At 42.8% G+C, this 27,797-nt stretch overlaps 1 protein-coding gene across 1 annotated transcript in view; it reads right to left on the bottom strand.

Moving 5' to 3' along the window:
• The window catches only part of DNAH5 (dynein axonemal heavy chain 5), a 142,434-nt gene that overhangs the window by 96,200 nt on the left and 18,437 nt on the right, over positions 1–27,797 (bottom strand). The window contains exons 15-33 of the mRNA XM_066622914.1: positions 27,341–27,547; positions 25,769–25,940; positions 24,793–24,938; positions 22,433–22,574; positions 20,503–20,748; positions 18,160–18,350; positions 17,977–18,073; positions 16,394–16,530; positions 15,089–15,290; positions 14,543–14,778; positions 13,902–14,120; positions 12,798–12,860; positions 11,863–12,101; positions 9,849–10,089; positions 6,882–7,081; positions 6,637–6,790; positions 6,245–6,408; positions 4,633–4,789; positions 179–391 (exon numbers count right to left, since the gene is read on the bottom strand). Coding sequence (XP_066479011.1) covers positions 179–391; positions 4,633–4,789; positions 6,245–6,408; positions 6,637–6,790; positions 6,882–7,081; positions 9,849–10,089; positions 11,863–12,101; positions 12,798–12,860; positions 13,902–14,120; positions 14,543–14,778; positions 15,089–15,290; positions 16,394–16,530; positions 17,977–18,073; positions 18,160–18,350; positions 20,503–20,748; positions 22,433–22,574; positions 24,793–24,938; positions 25,769–25,940; positions 27,341–27,547 — 3,426 coding nt within the window. The remainder of the gene's footprint in view (positions 1–178; positions 392–4,632; positions 4,790–6,244; positions 6,409–6,636; positions 6,791–6,881; positions 7,082–9,848; positions 10,090–11,862; positions 12,102–12,797; positions 12,861–13,901; positions 14,121–14,542; positions 14,779–15,088; positions 15,291–16,393; positions 16,531–17,976; positions 18,074–18,159; positions 18,351–20,502; positions 20,749–22,432; positions 22,575–24,792; positions 24,939–25,768; positions 25,941–27,340; positions 27,548–27,797) is intronic.

Below are 27,797 nucleotides of genomic sequence, written 5' to 3'. Positions count from 1 at the left end.
CTGCATTGTGGCTGCACCAGCACTGGAAAGTTGGATAGGATTGGGCCCGAAGCTCCTTAGTTTTGAAGGTTCTAATTTATGAATGAGGAATTCCATTAACCCTTGCAGATTTTCACATAAAAGACTATTTTTGAAAAATGAGAAACATCCAATCCGTATTTTAAAATAAGAAACTTACCTGAGCTGGGTAAGAAGCAAGAAATTCTATTAGCTGGAAGTCTGCTTCCTGGATATTTGCAGCTGCCTGTCGAATCACAAGATGTAATGAGGACTGGGACTCCTTCAGGAGGGAATTGAGCCAAACTTCTACGTTACCTTCTGCCATTACAGGTTTTTCCAACTCAATTGTCTCACCCTCTCGTGAAGAAATTGAAAGGATTCTATCATAAACCTATAAATCATAACAACAGTGTGACAATTTTGCACGGAACAGTTCAGTCTCCCCAACTTCCTTTATTCCTTTATTCCTTCCCCTATTACAACTCAGTAGCCTCCTTAGTCAAATAGCATCTTCCTTCTTCAGGATTTAGCTGCAAATTTAGCAGGGAGCGGCTACCCATATGGTATCTGCATCTTTTCCCTGGCAGAACCAAAAATAACATGGGAGAGTGATTTAGTTCAGAAAATGCTATAGAGGAAAATGGTTCCCCACCTCAACACTCCTGCACCACTTCTCTGATCCTCCACGGAGCTGTAAGGGATTTTTTAATTAGTAAAACAAAAGCACAAAATACTCTGACTACAAATCACCCACAACATGTCTAGTTTGGCCCTTATCCTGAATTAGAATTTGTCTATCTAGCCCAGTGGTGCCCAAACCTTAGTTGAGGGGCCACTTGTGGCCCTTGTGGCCACAGGCTCCCAATCTGGCCTGCAGGGAACTCCAGTCTTCAGTGAGCCTCTGGCCCTCCAGAGAATTGCTAGAGCCCATGCTCCCCGACACAACTGCTCTCAGTGTGAGGGCGACTGTTCAACCACTTACGTGAGCTGTGGGATAAGGGCTCCCTCCACTGCTTGCTGTTTCATGTCCGTGATGCAGCAGCAGCTCCGAAGGAAAGGCTGGCCTTGCTTTGTGCAGGGCCTTTTATAGGCCTTAAGCTATTGCAAGACCTTCATTCATTCATATAAGTTCCAACTCTAATATATTCATTTATATAAATTTATTCAAATTTGAAATGTAAATTAATTCATTTTTTCTGGCCCCTGACACAGTGTCAGAGAGATGATATGGCCCTCCTGCCAAAAAGTTTAGACACTCCTGATCTAGCCAGTATTGTCAGGCTGGCAGTAGCTCTCCATGGTCTGAGGCAGAGGTCTTCTCCAGGCTTGCTACTTGAGATACTTTTGAGTGTCACCAGGATTGAAACTTAAACTTTCTGCAAGCAAAGCAGTTACTGTGACACTGATGTATTATCATGACATACAAATCTGAGCAACACTATTATCTAGATTAGAAGATTTTGGGCGCAATCCAGAGGAGGACTTGGGTCAGTGCAAGTCCCTTGTGCTGGCCCAGGAGGGTCACAAACATGCCATAAAGCACGTTTGCGCCTCCTCGGGAGTCAGGTGCGCCGGCACACAGAGGCTAAATCCAGCCTCAATGGCAGCTTATGCAGTGAGCCTTGCGTCGGCCAGGCTGGGCCGACACAAGGCTCTGGGGTGGGCGGGGAGGAAGCAAGAGGGAGGTGTTCCTGGGTGGGGGAAGGTGGGTGGCCCCGGGAGTGGGTGGGGAGTAGAAGGCAGGGCTGTGATCTGGCAATTATCCAGTTATGCCAGATCCCAACCCCCGTTCCCGGGTAATTTGGAGTAGCTTCAAGCCGCTCCGCTCTCCTTGGACTTGTGCCACCTCAGTAGGTGCTGCAAGTCTGAGGAGACCCATAGGGGCAAGGACACCTTACCTAGAGATAAGGGGGAAAGTTTCCCCTTACCTCTGGCTGAGCCACTTTGGGCCCCTCTTCACCCTGGATACAGTGCAAGCCTCTTGGCTTGCCTGTTCCAGCGCAGGGTAGGTTTGTGCCCTTTAGCAATGAGGATTGTCCAGGGGTGTATACACTGCAAACTACACTTCTTGTTTTAATAAGATCTTGGAGTCTGCACCTCAGACTGCTTCTTATATTCCAAAGTAATATCTTAGGCATGTTGCCTTCTTAATGATTCAATTTGCATGCCAAGATTTGACAAGACAGATGTGCAAACAGGTTTCTCCTAGTGACCTTCCCACAGCATTGTTTTTGTTTAAGCAGATGCCGGGGGAATCCAAATGGGATCATGTGGAGGTAGGAAGTATAACCTTTTTCAAATGCACCATGATTCCAACACAAACTCTCCTCAGAACTGCCATGTGTTCAAGGAAGAAAGCTATCCTTGATGCCTTGATGATGTTTCCCTCCTGAAGCAAATAGCAGCTTCAGAAAAAGGAGATTTTTGTCAGGACTGTGGTGTAGTCACAAAGGAAAATGTCCTCCTATTACGCAAACCAGATCAGGTCTAGTCCTCCCCCAATGTTGTTATTGTTATTATTATTTAAAAAATAATATTTTTATTATTTAAAATAATTTTAAATATTTTTAAAATTAATGGCTGCTGCTTGGGGACTGGGGAGACCCTTTTTCTGGTGGAGAAAGTATGGAAAGCATTTGAGCTAGAGAGAACCAAGAACTTAAGTGTGGAAAAGTTTCTAAGCAGGGGCAGATCTGGGGGAGGGCATGGGTGCATACCTCCCCAAGTGTCCTGCCAGCAGGGAAGGGCACCCTCCAGAATAGAGAGGAAAATTGGGTATCAGGGAAACACCCACTGGGCGGGTGCCAAGGTGATTGGTTGGAATGGGAGCCCAGGTCTACCCGCCCAGCAAATGTCCACAGAGGTGATAAGCACAAGCAGGACCCCAAGTCTACATAGCAGGTAGACCTGGATTCAAAGTCCAGGCAGGAGCCCAGGTTTACCCACCCAGCAAATAGCCACAGAGGTTATAAGCTCAATCAGGAGTCCAGGTAGGAGCCCAGATCTACCCACCTGGTTGACCTGGGCTCTGAAGGTAGTGCTCATGGTCTCCCCCTTATACACTGGATCCACCCCGATTGTAAGGAGATTCAACTCTCAGAAAGATAGGAGTATTCAGCTCAACTAGGTAGATTCAATAATTCAAATCTTCTATACTTTGCTTTTTCTAAGTAATGAATATTGTGAAAAACTAATGTTCCAATGGCGTTACTGTATTTGACTTGCATATCTTTCCTCTTGCTTTTATGTAAAGTAAATAAATTTTATTTTAGTATGTATCAATGCATCAGCAATGTGTCATCGGCTAATGAAAGGCTTTCAATACAAGCAAATACTACCGGCATCACAGTGATATGTTTTACTTTTGCAGGGATGCAAGCCTGTGTATTGTGCTGGTGTGTAAAATGAAAGAATATGTTGCATGTTATTTCTGTGTAGACAAATACATTTTATATGGCATACAGAGATGCATTTATTCTATGCAAATGATCTTTACATTGATTTACAGATAATGAATGTGTCTCTCAAACACATACCCCCCAAATATTTTCTCTTCCTGAAATTTGGGGGAGTTACAGGTCTTTGATGTTTCTCTGTACTTATCCCTTCATTTTGCACACCATTATAGATACCCAATATAATTGCCCCCCCCCCCGAAAAAATAGTTGCCTCCCCACCTCTACAATCCTGGCTACAGGCCTGGGGCAGAGAATGGACCCTTTACAGCCACAGCCAGCAACAAAAGCAGCAACCCACGAATCTTCTCTATAAATAATAAATCTAATCTCTAAAAATAATTCTCTGATTATCACACATTTAATTGCATTTTTGTGTGCCTGGGAGCGGGGGGTTGTATGTGGTCCATGGTGACTCTAATTTTTGTCTCGGTGGTCCATGAGGTCCTAAAGGCTGGGAACCACTGCTTTAGAGCTATGTATAGTTTTGTTGCAGGCTGAGAATATCCTTCTGTTTCAGCTGGGTTTTGGATGTCAGTGCATATTTTTTCCACTTCAGATGAGGAAGTGGACTGCCCTATAAGCTCAAAACTAAAATAAAAACATTAAAAATTCCTAGACTTCCCTAGGTGATGGTATGGGACTATGCAAGACAGCAGCAGCTAAGGCTCATCTGAGAACCCAACCTCTTAGTCTACCCTAGGCTCAATAGTAACATTGCAGCAAGATCAATGGCTTCACCGGGTCCCAAGGTGACATCCTACATTGGAGCCAGTGGCATAGCAGTGAGGGGCAGGAGGTGCAGTCCACCCTGAGTATAGGGCAAAAGAGGGTGCGAAGGGGGTGCAAGCATAGCTTCCACCCCTGCTGTGCCTGCCTGGTAGGCTAGCCAACGGTGCCCTTGTCGTGGCTGGAGTCAATGCATGTCCTCCTTCCCTCTAGCAATGTGTCTGGCAGCTCCCTTCCTCCATATGTGTCCTCCTCCCTCTGGCAACAAGGAAGTGTCATCGCATCACCACCAAACTTCCAGGTTGCCAGGCTCTGCACTGTATGATGGCAACCCCAGTGATGCTGCTGATTGGAGATCTTCAAGATCTGAGTATATAGTTTGGGGAGCACCCAGAACTTCAGACATTCACTACTCCCCTGGTAAGACTGATTTTACAGGTTCACAAACCTTTTCATGGAATTTTACGGTCTTGATGTTATCGAAGACATTTAGCAAGTGAGCTTGTATTGTATGAGAGTCCGAAGCTTGACCGAGAATCTCCAGGAGAGCAGGGTCTGACACAAAGAAGAAGCGGGGAAACGAAAGCCGTTTTTTCTCCAAATACCTGAATTTCAAGAAAAAGAAACACAAAAAAATCTTGTAAGCTGAAAACAGTATAATCTTTTTAGACAAACTTCACGATAGACTCTCAACAATGAAGTCTCCTTAACATACCATGTTAGCTTCTACATCATTAATGCTGAAAGTTGAGACTCATTCAGCTCTAGGGGGATTAATGTGCTTTGAAGTTTCTGCTTGACATTGCAGGGCATTGCTGTATGGACTAATGAAGGTTGGTTATCACCTAGACACATCTAATTTTAATGATGAGAAGGTAGCAAGAAAAATACAGTATCACTGCTAGAATAACCCACAGATGAATTCAAAGCAGCATGACTTCCATAGCTGCTCTGGGTTTCATTCAATATGAAATATTCCATCACCCAAATTTTACACAAATACATATTTTGAACGCAAGACAAACATGCCGGTCAACTACCTCTTTTGTGCTACAAACTAATCCCAAGGAATCTACTAATTCCTAGCTACTACCAAGCAATCAGAAAGGATTTTTTAGAGGGGGAGCTTCCACTTTTCCTCACAGAAAACTAGTAAGGGTATTTTCTGTCAAAAGCTTAAATGATACAAGCTTTGGCTTCTGCCTCTCAGGTTCAGCATGTCAGATGTTTACAAAGAGGAAGAAAATACTTATATCTCACTCTTAAAGCTTTAAGTGGGAAATCAAGTGGGGATTCAAGCAACGGTCAAGCTCTGACAAAGGCCTTCAGTTGTCAGTTTTGTAGAACAACTATGAAGCAAGTTTATAAATTCTGGGATTTTTACTCTGCCTTTCAACTTCAAGAGAATGTGATCAAGGCACCAGAGAATTGAAACAAAAAAAAAATTCAAATATAAAACACACAGGTCTACTGAAATTAAAATCTCTTCAGGTGACAGATAGAAGGCCAAGAAAGAGGGAGGCTTATGCAGATCTCCTAGGGCATCCCACATCCCAAGCTCCACCACAGAGAAGGCCTTTTCCCTCATTCTCACTAACCATAGTCTGCTTCTGACCATGGCAGAATCTCTCAACCTCTATACGATTGCCTCAATTTCTAGCTCAGAGTATGAGCTTCAACATGGGAACAGGGCTGGCCCAAGACCCCCTGAAGCTTGAGGCAGCCTGCCAAATGCTGCTGCCCCTTACCCAATGATGTGTCCACATCTGCTCCTCCCTCTCCCCGGTGTTCTTGCTTAGCCATCTCCCTCTGTCTTTTCCAATCGAGGGAGTGGGAGGAGAAGGAGGAGCAGTGGAAGCAAGTAGGCAGACAGAGAAGAGTGCCCCTTCCAAACTTCTGCCTGAGGCAACTGATTCAGTCGGTCTCATGGATAGACTGGTCCTGTATGGGAGATGGAAAACATGGCATACCCCAGTAGAAAACAGGTGATAAATGAGTCAGTTTGTTAACATAAATGAGCACCTATCACTCAATAATTGCTCTACAAGTAGTAGCCTCACCCTGTAAGAGACTTTTGACAAATTTCCAGTTGCTCTAACAAATGAGGCAGCAGCTGTCCCATGGTTTCATCTCCAACACAGCACTGGACCACATTTGGTATTTCATGGGCTCGAGTCATGATCTTCACCCATGATTTGTCAATGTTAGAGAAACGCTTGGCTTCCTGTTTTAAGATACAAATGAGGAAGGCATCTTAACTGCAAGCTCTAAAGATAGAAGACTTCAAAGAAGTTGATCTTCAGAGGTCAATACTTTTGCCTTTCCATGCTGTTATTTTGGAGTCACATGAAGATTATTTTCAGTCACATTTTCATGTGTGTTAGGTTGGTAAGAGTCAATCATTTTAAGAACTTGAGCTGCCTTTACAGATTGTACGTGATAAAGCATGTACCTTTGGAAGCTGTTTAGCTATATCTCCACCTACAAAGACAGCCTCTAAGTATATCCACAAATTCTGCACAGTCATCCAGTTCTCAATTATATCAGTTGTATTAGACAGGTGCTGTACCCACTTTTGTATCTGTGCCTTGAATGGAGTATTGTACCTGAAATAATTGCATGTGTTAAGCCAGGGTATTAAAAGTTACGACACTGAAATGCAATACCTGATTACATGAAAAGGACAGTATCTATTACCTGTTGCTCATTAAGGAACCCAGAATCATCAAGCTGTCCTCCATGCTTGCAATAGTTTCAGAAGTGCTGTCTCCTCTCAAGAGCAGCTCCCCACGAGTTTTAAAGTTAGCAAAGGTAAATGTTTTGTTGTCCCACTCTGCAATCACTTGCTTCAGCTTCTGTTCAATGTCCCTCTCTTTCACTGCACTGATGCAGATATCCTATGCAATCAATTACACATAATTATTATAGAGAATGTAACAATTTCATGCCAAGCATGTCAAAACAATCTCCAATGCAACAGGACCTAGAAGTGTTGTCCATATTGTTTCAGAAGAGACCACAGCCTCTCCAGCTATTCAAAATGGTGAGCAAAGCCATGATTAGTAGGTAACAGGAGTATATTTCTTTTGGAACAGTGAGCTGATGTCTCTGCTGCATAATCGTCTGCTACTACAAAAGAAGATAGTGACTTGGGCTTCAATCCTATCCATACTTTCCTGGGAACACTGAACACATTTTCCTGGCCCCACTGAACACAATAGGACTTAGTAATGAGTAGACATGCAAAGGATTGGGCTATTAGTCTGCAATCTTGGACACAGTAGCAGGGAATAAGCGCCATTTGATACTGTTACAGTATGTGCCCCATACAGCAAGGCAATTTGGTGGCTGGATAAGGCAGGCCTACCAGACTGCTGCTGTGTATAAGCAAATGTAAGCATACCTGTCAGACAATGGGGCAAGGACCAATCAGGGCAAAGTGCTGAGTCATTGCACAGAACAAGGAGAGATGGGAAAAGCTAATGCAATCCCCACCCAGGATGATGCAATGACATTCCTCAGGGATGAGGTCATGGCCTTTCCCATTGGCTGACAGGAGTATAAATGGCCAACAAGCACACTCCACTGGGTGAGTTGTAGGAGTGAGTTGCTGCATGAATCTCTGCTGGATGGATACCTGATTTACTGACTACTTGGACTGTTTGCTGGACTGCCTCTGCTTGCTGATTTCTGGAACTGCCTTCTACCTGTAAATACTGCCTGTAAATAGACTCTGGTGTTGGTACTTCCCTGGGTCTTGCCTCCTTTTTTTGTCGTCCTTCCCTGTGCTCTGAGCACCACACTCTGCAGTTGCCGGTTTGCACTTCTGCTATCTCTGTGTTTTGCCCAATTATCTCTAACAGACACAAACATTCTTAGGTCTGAGTAGACATGCATAGGATGGCCTTATAAGCACTGGTAGTAAACAAATTAATCCAGGTCTTTGCTTCAAAATTAGTTGGCAAATGAATCTTATGTTTTCCTGACAGTTGGAAATAGAATTGTAAGATAAAACTGGGAGGGAAACGAGAAGAGCAGGAACTATCAAAAGAATCATTGCTTGTATGTGGACTGGTTGGGATGCAGGAAAACCTGGTGTGCAGAAACCTGCATAGCACAAGGTGCTTAGAGGACTAGTTGTGCCACCTTGTTGGATTTGTCACATCATTCCAGCTAGTCCTTTCATAATTGATGGTCTCTTAACAACTTCTGGCAAAAATTGTTTGGATCCACTGCAGGCCTATCAAGTCATGAGAGTCTAAGCACCCAACAACATCCCCCTTCTGATTTGGAGCAGAGTATTTTTCCCCAGCAAGAACATAATGCACAAATCTCTATGGAGCGGTGATCAGTCAACCAGTTCATTCTCTCAGCAACACTGTAAAGCACTGCTTCTCAAAATCTCCAGGAGTCTGAGAACCGGGGGTAAGTGCTTTTCAGGGGCAGGGAATGGGATGGGGGATGCCCTGATGGTGCCACAGTGATCGCGGCACCGTGGGCACCCGGCAGCATTTAAACATACCTGGAGGGACTGTGCAGCCTCCTGGAAGGTCCTGAATGCTTGCAGCCCTCTCCACAAGCCTCTTCTCCGCTGCAGTGGGCTTTGATCTGCCGTCGGAGCCCACTTCCAGTTTGCAGTCAGAGCTCCAGGGTGCCATTTCCAAAATCAGAAGTGCACTCTGACTGCAAATCGGAGCCCACTGCAGTGTAGGGGAGGCTCATGGAGGGGACTGCAAGCCTTCAGAACCTCCTGGGAGGCTGAACAGTCCCCCCCAGGTATGTTTAAATGCTGCTGGGTGCCCATGCCACCGCAATCGCTGTGGTGCCATCGGAACATCTATTTCTGGGTCACTTCCCTTAAGGGGACCCTGTTAGGTTCCCATGGTGGGTCATGACCCACCACTTTGAGAACCACCACCATAGAGCACTATCTGAATTCAAAAGTGTCTAACCAGAGACAGGGGCAAATCCAAGGTGGGGGCATGGGTGTGTGCCCCCCCAAACTGTCTGCCAGCAGAGAAGGGCACCCACTAGGCTGGGGGGCAAAATTGGGCACCAGGGGAATGCCCACTGGGCAGGGCACTGGCGAGACAGGCTGGAATGGAAGCCCAGGTCTCCCAGCCAGTAGATCTGGGCTCTAAGTCCAAGCAGGAGTCGTGACATGAAAAAGGTTGAATACTACTGCTATATTTCATGGTTGACACATGCTGTTGCATCACTTAGGACCAAAAACACATTACATTAATACCACACTTGGTCATGACACGCTGGGGGGCGGGGGGTTAGAGGGAATCTTCTTAGGACAATGGCATGAGGACTTTATCCCTTTACCCCACCACAGCCATAATCCTGATTGGGAGGGGCCTGTGATTGCTATATGCCTAAGGAGAGAAGCTCCCATTGGCATTAGTGGGAGTTTCACTCTTAGGGCAAATAGGAGCTACTGGGTTTGGAGGATGATCCAGATCAAGACTGTGCTGGGATCAAAGACTTAAAGCTCCTTCTTCTTCAATTCCAAGGTTCAGATCCAAATCGGATCCCCCCCCATGGTTGCTATTTAGTTATATAATAAAAGTTAAGCACGACGGGGCAAGTACGTTATTAATGTAACGTGTAGTTTGGCCCTTGCTCTGAGGTTCATCTCAGTCCTGTCTGCATCAATACCTCTATCTCTTCTTTGTATTTCAATAAAGGTGCTTCCATTATGTTTCTCAGTTTGAAAGTCTCATTTTCAACATCAAAATTGTGGTTAGTGAGGTCAGTGATGCGATTCCAGTGACGGGCCATCATGGCTTTATTGGACATCAGCTCAAGCAAAGGGCAACATTCACTGAAGTCATCAATTGTCTTCTTAAGATCCAGAAATGCTTGCCATTCCTTCAATGCTCGGGGCAGTTTACGGCACCTAGATTTATTCAGACCCAAAATTATTTTTCACATTGATTTCAAACTATTTTTTATCATATCTATATGCATTTTTACCGTACAAACTGCCCAATCCTACATGAATTTCCATGTGGTTTCTGCTGAATCCTGCATGGAATTTTCAGCTGCCAGAGGTCCCCTTGCCCCGGGGTAAGCCCCAGTAACCAGTATGAGGCGGCTTAATCACTGGCACAAGTCCATATTGCTCTGTGCAGCACTGCCACCACGAATTCCACCCCACCCTCTTCCCAGGCCCGATCCACCCTCCTCCTCACCCTGTCACTGCCCCATTCTGCCCATCTCTCCCCCATTCTACCCATCCCTGCCCCATTCAACCCCCACCCCACCCCACCTCCCTCCACAGGCTTACCTGCTCAGGAGAATGTCCACAGGTCCGCCAGCATGTGGAAGGCAATGTGCATCAATGGAGGCTAATTTGCAACACCATAAAGCAGCCTCCACCGGTGCAACACTACTTATGCCAGCAGGGGAGGGGCTTAGGATTTGGGCAAAAATGGCATACAATTCTGAAGTATCCTCACAGCTCTGAAGTAAATTAGGAGGATGACAGCAATTTTGACAGGGCCACAGACCAACTCAACAAAAGTAACTTTAAATTGCAGAAATGAACCAGAGCACAGATCAATTCACATAGATTTAAAAAAGAAGATCATTCCAACATATGCAGAAAGTCAGACAACTTCTCTGGATGGAGTGATGAAAACCCAGTTCTATGAAGAAGACCTCTACGTATTGCAGTATTTTAAACCAGGGGTGTCCAAAGTTTTCGGCAGGAGGGCCACATCATCTCTCTGACACTGTGTCGGGGGCCGGGGGGGAAAAGAATTAATATACATTTCAAATTTGAATAAATTTACATAAGTTTACATAAATGTATATATTAACAATGAACTTATATGAATGAATGAAGGTTTTGCAATAGCTCAAGGCCTATAAAAGGCCTGGCACAAAGCAAGGCTGGCCTTTACTTTGCTGCCACTGCTGCAGCACAGATGTGAAACAGCAAGCAGTGGAGGGAGGGAGCCCTTATCCCACAGCTCCTGCGAGAGGTCAAACCCCGCCCAGGGCCGGGGTTTGGGCACCCCTGTTTTAAACAAACAAAAAAGATAGAAAATTAAAATTACAATAGTAGTAACAAAGAAGAAGCCTAATATGTACACTCAAAGGAAACCATGTTGAATTACCTGCTTTCTTCTCCAGTTTCAAATATTATTTGCAAAATGGACACAAGTATTCTCTGCATCTTAGAGGGCTTCCTATCTATAGTAGAGGAATGATAATCCTGTTTACAGCTCTATAAAACTTATTTTAATGGGGTTCCAGAACCAAGTTCCCATTTACACATGAAGTAATCACGAAGGAGTCACATTGGCCTTGTAATTATCAGATGTGTTGAAATCTTTACCCATTTTGACCCGGCCCACAGGTGTACACATTTGGTCCCCGTTGCATATAGGCAACATTGAGCCTATATGGCTTTTAATCTAGGAGCAGCCACACAAAGGATGAAAGTGAAATGAAACATTCTGCCCAGTAAGACAGATACTAAAGATTAATTCACAAAACAATTAGCCAATGCTAAATCCTCGTCCCATTGCCTGTTCAGAGATCTTCTCTAAGTGGCTAAAGATTAAGACCCGTTTTGAAGGAGGAAATGCATGATGTGCCATCAAACACATGGCACATTTAACAGCAACTAAACACAGATTTTACAACCCCATTTTTTTCTCACCTGTTCTGAAACTCAAGAAGCTCATTGTTAATCTTTTCAATGTTCACTTCTGACCAGAGGATATCATAGTAGCCATTTACTGTGTCAATTACATTGTTGTACAAGCTGTAAAGCTTCTGTAGCAAGTTCAGCTGCTTCTTTATCTCAAGGAGTTGAGGGTACTGAGTAACATGCAAACCAAAAAGCTCTTCACCCCCTGTGTAGGTGACGTATTTCCGATAAAGGTTGTCAAATCGATTCTAGGGTTTAAAAATGAAGTATATTCATGGTGCTTGAAATCATAAGGAATTAAATGAACATCCCCTATTGTCAAACTAGTAGCCAACAGGCTTGGCAATATCAATAATTCAGAAACAAGAACTAAAGAGGCTAAAACCAAAAGAAGGGATTCCTTATTTTATTTTCTTTCCTGCAATAGAGATCCTTCTGGAGTCCTATTTGTACATGCTGTACCTTAAGACAAGGTTAAAAATGAGCCTATCCAGTAGCAGTTGTACCATCTCAAACACTGCCATTCATACACACATCAAAGAAAGGGTATTCAGAAGAACATGCCAACTTAGGATAAATACACATGTGTTCAAGCAGGTTTGAATCCTGTGTTTCTCTGTAAGTATGACCATTGGCTCTTTCATACATTTCCATGTGCATCCAATTGCATCAATACACTGCCATACCACTGGTACACCTGCATGTGCATACAAATATACATATGTGGTTGAAGTGCAATGTTCAAGTCCAATAACAGATTTTGGCAGGCATACTAAGCAGTTTTCAGAGCAGTGGAATTAGCTTGGCCTAATTCTCATGAGATCAATTAGGGACAGACAGAACAACTGCGATTTTAATAATTGACACACCAGAGTTTGCACTGTAATGCTTCACTTATTTTATGGAAGCTTTACCATAATAGTAGACAAATATAGGAAGAATACCTGGAACATGATCAACCTGTCACTAGCTTCTTGGGGTTCAAGTCCAGTCACCATGGGGCCATTCTGAAAGAGACAGAGGTTAAAACAAATACACATCAAGTTAATAAAAGTCATTTTGTTCAACATAAATGTCTCAAGTCATTCAAAAAAGATAGTATCTTTGATTTTAAGAGCTTCCATTCCATCTTCCCTGGTTTGACAGAATAATTAAACTTCATGTCACACAATTATTACCACTGAAAGACTTCTCTATTACCACTGTACTTCTCTTACAACATATAGACAACAGTTTCCAGAGTTCCCAAGTTTTGACAATCAAGACTAAGGGTGCAATCCTGAGTCCCTTGCGCTGGCCCAGGAGGGTTGCAAATGTGCCGTAAGGCACGTTTGCGCCTCCTCGTGAGTTGGTTAGGGACTGAATTCAGCTGCCCTGCCAACAGAGGGACCGAGCCTTGTGTTGGCTAAGCTCGGTGGACACAAGGCTCTGGGATGGGCGGGCAGGAGGTGGGGAGAAGGCAGGAGGGAGGCATATACCTTTGTGGAATAATAATAATACAGGTATTTCTATACCGCCTTTCTTGGTCCTCAGATTTCTCCTCAGACTTTATTCAAGGTGGTTTACATAGGCAGGCAAATTTAAATCCCCGTAGGGATTTCTACAATTTGAAAGAAAGTTTCTATCTTTCAAGAAACCACAACATTCAGGTGTTTCTTTCTTGATCTGGTCACACATTCTGGCCTCCATCCTCCCACGCTCAGAGCAGATGGAATAACTCGGCTCAGCTTGTCAGCTGCTTCAAGGTCGCACAGTGCCGGTAGCCTTGAACTGGCAACCTTCGGATGTTATCTTCAGGCAAATGGAGGCTCAACCCTCTAGACCAGACCTCCTGCCCTGGTTACTGGTTACCACCTCTGTTTAAAATAGTTGATTATTCAAGAGAGAAGGTGGTTAAGTAACCATCCTTAGGAGGATAAATTTTCTTTCTGGGGTTGACATATTTTCAGGCACCTCCCACAAAGATGAAATCTACATATGAAGATGAAACTTACGTTCTTCCAATATACTATAGTCCCATACATTGTCGTGATACTATAGTCCCATACCTTGTCATAATCCAAGTAGAACTGATCACAGTCTTCGACAAATACCCCCACCGTGCTTATTAGCTCTCCCCTGAATTTGGGCTGTATGGCCACTAATCCATTCTGTACTTCATTTGCGTGAACCAGCAGTTTTTCCCAAGTGTAACGCAGCGTGTCCACCTTTTCCATCTCTTCCTTTGCCACCAGTAACTCGTACTTGTTTAACATTGCATAGGACTCCTGCCAGGACAAGAGTTATCAGTGAGGGCTGCATGGTCTACACATACCTACATATATGCAAATGCATACTTGCACAGGATGAAACATTCCTTTGAGAATTCAAAATCGCACCACATGCTCCTGTTAGAGATGAAAAGCTAGGCTAGCTTAAGACCAGGAGTGCCATGAAGCTTTAACTTACTGGTTAATGTCCTTCTACCTTACATTCTTCAGTGTTCTTAGTGCATATAGAATTCTATAACAGATATCAACAAGCCACTAGGGATGCAACAGATATTCATGATTTTTTATTTATTGTTCTAAAACTATTAGCTGAGCCTTTGCTGAAAAAGATGGCCAGCTGTGGACCAGGACAGACCATCAAGTATATCATTCCAGAGCTCAGGGTAAAAAAAAGAGGCAGGACTTCCCTTTCCAATTACCTCAACTGGTCCCACTTGGAAGTCTATTGTGATCTGTTGCTCTCGGATCTCTTTTAATGCAGCCATAGCTATTCTTATATCATCCAAGTCCTTAATTGGACGGTTCAGTTTCTTGCTGATTTCTTCTACGAATATAAAGATATTTTCCATCTCTGTCCTGTATTTCTTGTTACAGTGGCGTCCGAATGCTGCCATCCAAGTCTTGGTTTCAGTTGTGAGGGCCAGCTTCAGGTTCGCTGCAGAACATAAGTTTGATCAGTAGAAGTTAGTTTAAAAAGAAGGGTTGACCACACCCACTTCCTCAATCTGCTCCCCGCTCACCCCTCTCTTCCTGTTTCATGAGTTTGATAACAAGGAACAAAAATGGATTTACAATGTACCCTATACATTAAACTAGTCTTCCTATACTTGTTGGCCATTAAACATACAACAAGATCAGAGCAATTTAACATTATTTAAAATAGCATTCTCAGATAATATTTTTCAAGAGTTAATATTTTTCAAGAGAAAAAGAGAATTTCCAGGGAGTTGAAAATTAAACTGTACCAGTATATAGTGCTATTGTTCCCACACATATATATTCAGGTTCAGAGTTAATTTCTACTTCTAAGTCCCTGTAATAAAGGATTTGAGATTCAAACTCAGAGAGTAACGGGTTTTCTTTCATGAAGTTTTCAATGGTTTCCTCTTTCTCCCTCTGCCAGATGTGATGGTAACATTTGAATCGCTCCAAGGCTGTCATTACTTCCTGAAAGTCACAAAAGAAGGTGTTCAAATTTGACTACTCAAGTGAGCAGCATGACTTATGTTGGGACCTCAGCCAGGGCAACATACATGGCCAGAAAAATTTCCAACATGTACAGTAGGCTCTGTTCAAAGAAATTTGGCAGCCTCAGCACCACTGGAATCAATGGGAACTGCTAGTTATGACTAACTTAAGTCCCATTCTTTTCAATCCTCACATTCAACCTCATAAATATAAAACATGGAAGCTAAAAAGATAGAGACCATGAGCTTCCAAACATACAACCAGAGCAGCATTATGAGTTTAGAATGTGATTTCAAGTACCATATATCCTGGCACCTACATTTTTCAAAATAACTGTTTACATATTTCCAACCCACACGAATCATGCATATAATCCTGAACGACCTTTTTTTAAAAGAAACAAAAAACTGAAACGTGCTGATTCATGGAATTACCTACATGCCACTATAACCTTGCGTTCTAGTATAGATTAACTCTCCAATCCTATGCATGTCTACTCAGAAGTAAGTCCCATTAGAGTCAACGGGGCTTACTCCCAGGAACGTGTGGATAGGATTGGGCTGTTAGTTACTTGAGAATAAGAGGAGCCCAGAATGTTCCTCCCTCTATATTAAAGAATCTGGTATACTCTTTTAAAAGAAGCTTTCATACATTTATTAAATCTTTTTACTGGTTGCTTTTTTTTCTTCACACCATGAGGAATATTTAAGAAAACCAAAGGCAAAACAAATGAAGCACTCTAATGTCCGAGGGGGATTTATCCTTCTCCTCCTTAGTGGGGGAGAATTAAGTATAGTTGCTTTTGGAAGCAATTAAGTATGGTTAGCTCAAAAAGCTACAAAGGTGAAACTTGACTGTGCAACAGCTGTGCTGCACTGCCTTTCATGACCATAATTTGCAGCCCCTTCTTCATTAAAACAAAGACCTCCTCCCCTTTCACTGAATTTCGCCTCTTTGATTCCTGGACCAGCCCTTCTCCTCCCTTCCATTTCTCCTAGCCACGCCTCTTGGTGTGTTCTGCACCCCTCCTCCCATTCTCCCTCCTTCCCAGTTGGAGACAGGATTCACTCACTACATCTTACCCTTTTCGTGGAATTGATGGATGAACTGAGGACAGACATCAGTTTAATTATTTCTTTATTCTCTGAAATGCTCTTATAGTAGTTTTTGTTTTGAACAGGAGAAGGCAAAATCAGAGAAGCTGTATCCGAAGCCATGTCTAAAAGAAAACCCAAACAGTAGCCAGATGAAGGGAAAAAAATAAAGCCTTCCTAAAGTGTATTTCTTAGGAATTGGGGTCTAATGTGTCCATCTGAAACATTCAAACACAGCCAAAAATTCCTTCCTGTCAATTGTGCAGTGTGTTGATGTCAGGTTAAACAAAGTGTTCAAGATAAATCACACTGCTTTCTTGAAAGTGTTTCAATTCTCTGCATGGGATGGGATGCTACACCTGTCGGGTTTGAAGGGCCTCACATGTTATAGTATATGGTCAAAAGTGTACAAGTGCACCTGTTCTTTGGCTTACACAGCACATTTTAATATGTAAAGCCATTTTTGTTGCACACTTCAAGGTATTTTCAGGACCTTTCTTAACTAACTCTGTAAAAATGATCTAAAAGACTTGCAAATTTTGAATGCTCTTATGATAAGGAAAAAAGCACAGACCTCCCCCTAGTGTCACTATGTACTCTTGCTCACAAAATTCATTTTTTAAATAACTCAGGTTTAAAAGGGTTTGCTCTTTATTTATCACTTGGTCCCTCCTGAGTCTTAGCAGAAAAGGGACTACAATTTTTTTAATTCCAAAAAATGAAAAAGAAAGTGAAAGCACATTCCGTCATTAGGAATGTTATGTGTGTATTGGACCAATACCCAATCAATGCACTTCTTGCAAATATTAATATATATCATATATAGGCACTAGGGTAGGCTTGTTTGCACTGAGAGATCCCAATGATGGTTTTAAATCAGTGTTTCTCAAACAGTAATACTCCTAGCATTGGTGGTACTTGAGGTGGTGTCTGGTGGTACTTGGCCCCCCAAACTCCAACCATCTGACTGCGAGACCAGCAATGCAACATGATCAGTAGCAGTAGGAGGCTTGGCAAGCAGAGCTCCAGCATGAGCTCAAAAAAGTCCTTCTGTTCACCCTGAGCCTCTCACTGGTGTTTGTGGCATTGCATCTGGCCTCCCAATCCAGAAGGAACGGGTGACAACATAATCACCAGTTACTTCTGGTGGTACTTCCAATAAATGAACCATATTAAGTGGTACAGTGGGGGACAAACGTTGAGAAACACTGCTTTAAATGATACTCCTATGCATGAAAAAGACTTTGCTGCAATCTCTCTACAATTTCTGCATGCCTTGATTTCAGTCTCTTTCCTTCCCAACTTTGTATTCTGGTTCAGTTCACAAATTTGAGCAACACTGGCTCCACAGACAGCATAAGACTGCATATGGGAGTCAAGTCATGGGATGCGATACAATCTCTCCTGCATTCAAAATGTAGTTGCATTACACATGGCATAATTTCTGTGTATATGTCTGGTGATTGTTTACTACATCTGCAATTTGCAGTTACACAGCAGTAGAAAGTCTTGATATTCAAATTCTAATACAGGCGAAATTCAGACATAAATATTGAAGAGTCAAGCATTACCACGGATGTTGTCAACTTCGGTTTCTCTTGTTTCGCTCTCAGAATCGCTATCTCTGTCACTCCGTAATTCTGCCATTTTTCTTTCTAGCATCTTTGCCTGTGCAGAAATAAAGCAGATTCGATTATATCAAAACCCAAATACAAATTACCACCAAACCTCTCTGAAAACATACAAGCACATACCTTTGATAATCTCTCTTTACTCCACTGGCCAACTCCTTTCATGACACTAACAATACTGTCCACAGCTTTGTTGAGTGTTTGCTGTATTTCATCCAAGGCTGGCATCATGGAAAAATTTGGGATTGAAAGGACAATGCTAGCCTTAAAGATGGGCTGAGCGCTCTGCTTCTGCTTGGAGCCATTCTCATTATCTAAACAGAAATGCAAAAGAACAACCCCAATTCTTATTGATCCACTTACTGATTTGTTGAAAAAGTCATATTCATATCTTCCAAGAACCTAGTGGCTCAAGTCGTACTACATGCAGCTGGGCTGGTGGTCAAGATGCACTTGGCAAATTCATATGCCAACTGATCTGTGACTTTAAAAAAAATAATTGGACTGGTAGAGGCCTATAGTGGTTTGTGGTTTGTAAATTTCAAACAAGTAAACTGGTAAATCAGGGAGGTTCCTGCACAGATGGTGTCCACTATGGACCCAATCCTATTCAACTTTCCAGTGCTGGTGCAGCTGAAATGCAGCCTTGAGGAAAGGAAACAAACGTTCCCTTATCTGGAGGAGGCCTCCATGATTGCCCCCTCCACCACAGGATGCAGTGCAAGCCCCATTGGCATGGCTGCACCAGCACTGAAATTGGATAAGATTCGGCCCTAGGTCATGTAGCCCACCTTGCCCAATCTGGCCATGTAATCAGGTAGAAACGAGGACCAGTATAACAATCTGACATGTGATCTATGGAGGTTAGATGTACAGCAGAAGCACATCCAATTGACACAAATTTCATTGTGCCTTAAACATTTATAGGGTGTGCCTTCACTAGAAAAAAAAAATTCGTACAGTTGATGTGCTCATGTCTTGATCTGATCCTGATCTGCCTTGTACTCCACACTCAATCAGGATCTCTCTGCACTGCAAATAAGGCTGGGGGGGGGAGATATATTTTTGGATTTTGAATGCTGAACACAAAGCTGTTCCACACCATATAATTTTTGTGAAAAAAGCAACATTCAAGGCAGACATGCCTTTGTCAACAAAGGATTATTTAACTTCAAGACCTAAATTCATTGCAAAATCCACAAAGAAAGCATTAAATTTGTATTTGCAATACATTATTGACTCTTGCAGCAACCTTTGATGAGCAAATTATTTGCATAATCTTTTCTTCTGCATGAAAGACTGATGTATAGGAACACAATTCCTTAGGTACATCTGCCTCCATCAAAATCCACGCACGTTATTCCACTGATGCCAATAAGAAGTGGATTGTAACTGCTGCAGTTGTTCACTAACGCTGGTTTGGTGCATAAGACTGCAGCATAGAAAGTAATCATGAAGGGAGAGGCAGAGGATGGAATTATCACCAGCAATACTAAATGGAAGAGGTAGTGTGCATGCCAAACAGCTCTGCCTCTTAGCTGCCATGCTTACAACATGGCTGCACCCTCTTTGCACAGTATGATACGGGTCATCCCTTGTTATCCACTGGGGTACCAGAACAGAATAAAATAAAAAAAATCTGTGGATTAAAAAAAAGTGGAAAAATAGATTTAAAGACCCACTTCCAGGTTTCATGATCCTCCATTACTCCTAATGGAATAAGGTCTTGCCTTGACATCAGCATGAGTTTGATTCTGGGACTTCCTGCTTACACCCTAAAATGTGTTAAATAAAAAGCAGTTTAAAAAAATTAAAAAGGGCATCGCTTTACAATTGTGGTTTAAAAACAGCTTTTCTTACTGTTGTAGAGAGGCAGACAGCAAACAGAAATGCAAAGGACCCCCAGCCTGGTTCAGCTGAAGAAAGGAATGATCGCTTGCATGACTGTCTCTCTACAACAGTAAGAAAAGCAGTTTTTTTAAACTGTGATTTTAAAAAGGTGCATTTTCCCCTTCTCCGGCGATCAGCATGTTCCTTCTCACTTGCAGGGGCCATTCATGTTGAGTCAAATTTGTGTATAAAAAATCTGTGTATAACAAGGTTGGACTTGTATTGATTGCTACAAGGAAATCTAGTGGTTCAGCTTGTCTTGCCTTTTGTGATAACAATACTACAAATAACTTTCCAGGGTGGAAGCAAGTGAGCAGGCCCTACCTATGATAATCTAAAAACCTTACATTAACATTTTCAACAGGAAACAAATACCCTGGCTGTTCTATTACAAAGTTAAGCAAACCAAACATTATGAACTTTTTTACACTCCATCAGTGCAATCTCTTCTACTGCCATCACCCCATCAAAAACAGCCTATTGCAATAAGGAACAGATATAGAAGTGTTAACTACAGTTTTGAGGAAAACTGTTATGCCTTCTGCTTGTGCTGAACATAGCACAAGCAGACAATACCTAAGAAGCTGAACACAGAAGAGGCAAGGATGCGCTTGCGTATGGCCTCCAGAGTGTTGCGGGTAACTTTCAGAAGAGCATCAACATTTCGGTGGTTGAAATATGTCAAGAGTTCTTGCGCCTCTTCTTCTAGCATTTCCATTTCCTTCTTTTTCTTCCGGGTCAAAGGGGAGGACAATCCAGCTGAAATCTGGCTGGCAGTATGTGAGGATGCTAAGGGATCCAATTTTCCTTCTTCATCTGCTGCTGGGGATAGCAATCAGTGGAGTTAAAACAGTAGCCTTTCTACTTACCGTTAAGCAAAAAAAAGAAAATCGGACACACAGTTATAACACAGAAAACTGCTTTAACTCAAGTCAAACTTTGGACCCCCTAGGTCTTCATGGGCTCTCCAGGATTTCAGAGAGGGGTCTTGCCCAGATGTACTTGGAGGTGCCAGGGATTAAACTTGAAACCTTCTGCATTCAAAGTACGTGCTCAACTATTCAATTACAGTCCTTAAATATATGTAGAAAGGTTATCTTACACTTACTGGTTCAATATTGTCTCTGTTCCACAGAGATGATGCTTTCTAGGGCTTAATAGCTGAAAGTAAAACATAGTTCACTCTAGATCAGGGGTTGGCAAACTTCTTCCACACAGGGATCAACCTTCTTCCATATAGTGGGGTTGGGGTCTGGGTCAGGCACTGGCCCCTTAGCCCATCTGGCTTGATTCTGTAGGTGGCCTATACTCTCCTGCCACAAGGTAGACAGTCATGAAGTTGCCTCACATTGTGGGCCCTCTCTCAGTTGGCCACTTTCTCATGCTCCCTTTGCTGAGCAAACTCTCCCTTTTTGATGCCAGTCTGGACAGTGGCCAATTGGTACTTCTGCTGGGCTCACTTCCCTCTACTCCTTCTTGGGGCATTCCTGAGTCTTGTGCTATCACACAAGAGGTGGCCCCAGGGAGTTCCAGCCTTCTGCTATGCTGTTCACCCTATAAGGCCTCATAGGGCCAGATGCTGTTGGGTACAGGCCACATCGACTGCACAGGCCATAAGTTGATAACCCCTGCCCTAGATGAACTGATGATATGAGTCCCTATTTGTTTAAGGACGCTCTGAACCTGCATAGCTTCCGGAACTTTCATTTCAAATCTATTCAACTGTCTCCTTTCCAATTCTCATTTCACTATTATCCTATCATCTCAACCCCTCCCACCATCTGGAACACAGCACTTTACAACAGTGCGGTTCTATGCTACTGGTGGGTCCAAGCCCAAGATAATTTAACCGACATGAAGGTAACATTCACAGATCTCTAGAACATTTCCTGCAACTATGAAACCCAACCCTCTCTTGAAGAAATGTAGCCCTCAGTTAACACCAGTCAGAAAGGAGAGGCCTGCCTAGAGATATTACTCAGGGTTGCATATATTGATAGGATTCCATAAGGACACACAGAAACCTGACAAAACGTATTGGATACAGAACTCAGTTCCCTGAGAATCTCAGCTTTCCTTTTTAAAATTGAGCAAGTGTCTTCGCCTTTTTGGTTGCGGATACACTTGAGAGCATGTAGTCAATGTTTGGTGAAGCCTCTGAAGCCAGAAGAGTAGCAGAACAAGAGTTTAGTTGGTGGCATGGAGTTTCAAGGGCCCACATAGTTCCTTAGCCCTCCCTTTGACTAGAAAAACAATAATAAATTATGCATAAGAGAAAAACCTGCAGATTGACTCCATGCGCACAATATATACTGATTAAAGAATGTGGTTTTTTTGTGGAGTATATTTTGGACTACTTTGGTGCAAATTTCTTTTCTTCTTTTTGGGTGGGGGAGGCACAGTACACACACAATTCCATCTATCATATGTGCAAGACCCCACATAGTTTAATGACATAAAATAAACAAATAACAGACAATTGACATGGTAGAACATCAGTTCTTACCTTCATTCATTTCCTCAGTTCTACTTTCACTCAGAAGTTTATCGTCAGTCACATCTAGTAATGTGTTGATAAGCTCATTGGTTGCTTCCTCTACCAATGAGCTTTTCAGGTGCAAAGTGTATGCCCCTTTCATACAGAGTTCCTACAAACACAACGTGAAATGCTAGTACCAAGTTCCAGGTTTAATTCTGGACAGCCAAGACTAGGTCACATCCCTCTTATGCCTCACAGGAAAAGGCCAGCATGGGAGAAGGAAGTATATTTCACACTACTTCTTGCATCCTACAGTAGACTAAACTTTCTCTAAACTACTCCACTGTATCAACCATTCTTACACAACTAGAAGCTGAATGTGTGAACTGAGGGCCCAGTTCTATCATACCTCAGCACCAGCACTGGGTGTCACAAATGTGCCATAAGACATATCTGTGATACCCAGAGAGGAGTCAGCATTGGCCCAGCACTAGTTGGCGCTGAGCCCAGTACCGGGCAGACACCATCTGGAGCACAGTAAGAACTCTGGACAGCAGTGAGAGCCTTGGGCAAGGGGGGGAGAGGCATTTCAGGGTGGGGGAGTACAGGGTAGGGGGAGGAATCAGGGCAGGAGGGGGTTGGACTGGAAGAGCCCTGCTCTGCCATATCCTAGCCTCCATGTTGGACTGCAAAGCCCAACACAGAAGCTCTCAAGTCTGCGCTGGCAAAATAGCTGATGCAGACTTGAGAAGCCCCATTGTTGGGCTTGGAACTTTCCCCAGGGGACAGGGATAGAAGTCCCTTTTCCGTGAGGCGACCTCCAGCAACCCTGGCAATGCTGCTGCAGTGATAGCCATGTTGGCACCACTGCATCCGACATGCTGCTGGGGATAAGACTGGGCTGTAAGAATGGTGTTCATGGTAAGTAATGGAAAAGAAACAGAATATATTACAGCTCCATTTCTGGTGTTTGAGCTTTGATGACTTAATCACACATGCTAAAGTCCTCAAAGGATGAGAATACTTGTGCAAACCAGCGATTTGCATTTCTTTCTCCAGACCAAATGACACATATCCTTCCCTCTTCCATTTACATGTGAAAATGCTATACAGGTTGAGTCTCAGTATTCGAAAGGGTTCTGTTCCCAGAACTCACAAGGATGGCAAAAATTGCATTAAAGCAAATCCTCGTAAAAAACAATGTCCCTTTGCTAGGCGATTTAAAAACAGCCTTGCTAACCTTGCTGATCCATTAGTTAGACAATCCATCAATCAGTCTCTCACTAGGCGCTTAGAAAGGCTTCACTCCAAGGCAGCAAGCCCTCCATTCACCCAGAGCACAGTGCTGCAAAAGAATGCAAAGTGATTATCATTCTTTCACATTCTGGGGGAAGGGAGGGGTTGTTTGCCTTGGAGTGAAGCTGTTCTAAGTGCTGGTAGAGAGAATGATTGATGGATTGTCATCCAGCTGCCAATTAACAAGGCTATTGTTAAACAACATTTTTCCTTTAATTTAAAGGGCCTTTCTCAGCATGATGAGATAAAACTGCAGGTGAAAAATTTGTGGATAATTAGGCTATACCTGTAGTAATTACTGCTTCTTGTTGCATGTCAACTTTACTATGAATGTACTTACTATTCAAAAACATGCCACGACACTTACATCAAAGTATTGAGATGCTTGCTGCCAGAACAAGGAATCAAAATATTTCCACCAGGCCTGGTCAAAGTTTGTACAAATGCACCTCCATAATGACATCTGTTGAATTGTTTTCTATTGCACACTTTACTGCTTGAATTTCATTTTGAAGTCACGCTCATCGAACGAAACATTTTAATTGCTAGCAATTGCTTTTTGCTGCCGGTATATGCACAAATCCAGAAGACCCACCCCCACCCTCATTAGGATGAATCTGCTATGGCCTTGTCTCCCTGAGGTGTTACAGTTTGTGTCTGAGATGCATACTACCTTCAGACTGCAGATTGGAACTCGTATGATTTAACAGCCCTCCATATAAAGAAAACTAGATTTCAGAAGCCAGAGTTGTGGCATAACCTTCTCCTTGGTGTGCTCATTTTTTATGTTCCTGGAATTTTTTGTATGGAGGAACATTCAGTCATCTGAGCCTTCACTTGCCAATTAAAGTAGTACAGTTCAGACACAGGCTTAGGGCGCAAACTTAACCAACTTTCCAGCCCTGACGTAAGGGGAATACAGCTCTGAGGTAAGGGAACAAACATTCCCTTACTTTGAGGAGGCCTCCGTGACTGCCACCCAACTGCAGGATGCCGCACACGCCTCCTTGGCACAGGTGTATCAGTGCGGGAAAGTTGATTAGGATTTGGGCCTTAACATTTCAGTGGAAGCAAGGCATGCATGATTATACCTTTGTCATGTGAAGGAATTCCTCACAGGTAAGCGGATCATCTTTGGGAAGGCTGCAGAGGGGTACAGTGCTCATTTCTTGAAGGACAGCATTAATGCGAAATTCTATCAAGTCATTTATTTGATCAAGCAGCAGTTCAAGGTCAGCTTGAGGGGCAAAAGAGAGAATGAATATAGTTAACAGGTTCAGTACTTTAAGAAACCACTTTCTTCTCCTTTAAGCTTCGGTACAGTAATGTGCGTGGGTATGACAGGAATTTTTAAAACTGTATTGGCATCTGAATGGGTCAGCCTGCTTGTTGCACTCTTCTCTACTCCCATTTTCCCAATCTTTAATTCCATTTTCTTTGGGAGTTTTAATGAATTTGTTATATTTTGACTCTTTTCCTGCCTAGTCCATGTTCACAGCTGATTCAGTGGATTGTCATGTCTGGAAACTGCTACTGCAATTTGATTTTAAATAAGGACAGATGAGATTCTGTGCTCTCCAGAGGTGGATTTTCCGAAATGGCCTTCCTCTGGCTGGTCTCCTTACCCTGGCATGGTGGCAGCAGACAGATCTATGTCCCGTCCGGATCCCCAGTCAGCTGCTGACCCAGTAAAAAAGAGAAGCAAGAGCAAGAAGGGGTGCATGAGCACTAACCATTAAGCATTAATTCCTTCAGTCAGCCTGCTTTCTCCTGCTCCTTCCATGATGACAAGATTTATTCATTAGAATAGTGGTAACTCTTTAATCCTTTCTGAAGCTAAAGTGTTTATCCTGGGATTTGAACAAGAGAGGACTACAAAAATGAAATGAAAGATGAATTTTGCAGTGGTTTTCGCTGTTACCTTCTCTCTTCCTGCTGCAGTTGAACACATTATAGGAAAATCAGGGCTACTGGACTGATTCTGAATACTGAATAGCACATTTGCCTTCAGGTCAGTTAAAGATCTCTGGGGGAAAATGTCAGTGTTATTTCTACTGATTGGCTTACCAAGCTTATCCAAAATATTCTGTAAGTACTTCTCAATATTCAAGGATGTCCAGGTCAAAGTAGTCATACCAGGTCGGATAGCATCATCTACCTTAGCCAAATGTGGAGTCATTAACGTATTAAGGGGAGCCTGGATTTTGGACTTCACTCTCTTGTACTCTGCCAACATCATCTGAAATGAAGTACAAGCCATGCTTTAAACACACAGCATTGGAGCGGCTGAGTTATGCTGTATGTACGTATTTTGAAGCAGGTCTGCACTTGTGACCCACCAAGCTCAGTGCATGACCTGCCAAGTGTTCAACTAATACACACACACACTTTGGCAGTTCCAAGCAACAGAAACAGGGAGCTCATTAAACCAAAGGTGAGCTGCTGGGGAACTGCATTTAACTCCGAGATTCTCAAGATGCGCAGCCCTGTTCTGAGGGCCACCAGGATACCAATAACATCTGATGATTTTTTTTTAAAGTGGAGGAGACAAAGATAGAAAAAGTTTATCTCATCCCTAAAGAGCTATTATCATGTTACACTGTTTCACATGAACAGGGGCCTGTATACATTTTTGTGTGAATGACTACTATGTTCATTTTAAAAGCCAACACAGGGAAGAGTATACAGTATACAGACCATGTATACTGCTATACTCATACCAAATGTAATGTGTACATAATGATACACACATGCTCCTCAGCAGCAGAATGACACCACAGAGCAGAAACAAAGATGATCGCTAATAACGCAGGTAGAAAACAGGAAGTAAAGCAGGCTGGCGGGACCAGCGGCAGACTTGCGGTGGGCAGACACAACAGCGCTGGTCACTGACTTACTGGGTGGCACTAGCAGTGCTGGCGCTGAGTGGGGGTGCAAATTAAAGGTAGCAGGGGGTGTTCAGCTGTCAAATTTAGCAGTTGGTGGCTTGGAAAAAAGCAGTGAAGATAAAAACAAAGCTGCAAGGCACAAAGATAAAGCGAATTAGCACGGGGTGTAACACGGTGCTTCCCCCCATGTGATGCCTGGGGCATCTGCACCTATTGAGCCCCCTCCAGGTATGCCACTGGCATCTGCAAATGTAATACAACCGTACCATGCCTTTTGTGAACATATTAATTTCCACCTACAATTTCCTTTGCCCTATTCTCATTTGTTGGGTTAATTTCTCCATTAAAGCTGCCAAATGGTTTTGAAAACACAAAGACATTGAGAATTTCCATTGGGAAAATGTCTTGATCAAGTTCAACAATATATAGATGATTTCAGCAGTTATACTACATAGTCATTTTAACAAGAAAGGAAATAATTTAGGATTATTAATTAAATTAAAAAACCAGGAAATTCTTTAACAGTGATTTCATGATATTCTTAAATGCAAGCACCATGAAGAAGGTTACAAGGACTGTGCACAAGATCTTTTTTTTTTTTTTTTTTTTTTTGAGACACCAAATTTCTTTCTAATACAGGAAGGTGTCAGGATATTTCCTGCAGTTAATTTGAAATTGCTAAGGAACCAGCTTGCTAACAGTTGAAGTTTCTGATAGATCCAATGAGGATAACTAAGTAGTATAAGAATACCTGCAGTCTATTGAAGTTCTGTTTGTAGGAGCTGCGTTTTTGTTGAAGAGCAATGGCAAATGGTGGGATTTCTAGCCCCATGCGTGACATGCAGTCTGTTTCTCTTATTAAAGTGAGGATCTCTGGGTCAAAGTTCACAAATATTTCACCAGTCTCTGGAGCTTTCACCAATAATGATGCCTGAAGTCCCACTTTAGTTAGCTCAACCTGCAAACAAGGAATATTCCAAACACATTTGTTGCATCCTACGCAGACTAGTTCAAACTGACACTGTCATACATAAGCATCTGACTGCCAAATTAAAAGGACAGCAGATTCTTAAACATATATGACATATAACAACACACACACACACACACACTTTCATAATAAGAAAATCAAAAACAGAGCTTCTACCTTTAGCTGACATTACTAGTAAAACATTCCACATGAACAATCCATTGTGATTATGCTCTGG

Source organism: Tiliqua scincoides, chromosome 4 (genome assembly GCF_035046505.1).
Source record: "Tiliqua scincoides isolate rTilSci1 chromosome 4, rTilSci1.hap2, whole genome shotgun sequence".
Classification (NCBI taxonomy): domain Eukaryota; kingdom Metazoa; phylum Chordata; class Lepidosauria; order Squamata; family Scincidae; genus Tiliqua; species Tiliqua scincoides.
The sequence above is the reverse complement of the archived record's forward strand: the minus strand, read 5'-3'. Positions and strand labels throughout refer to the sequence as shown.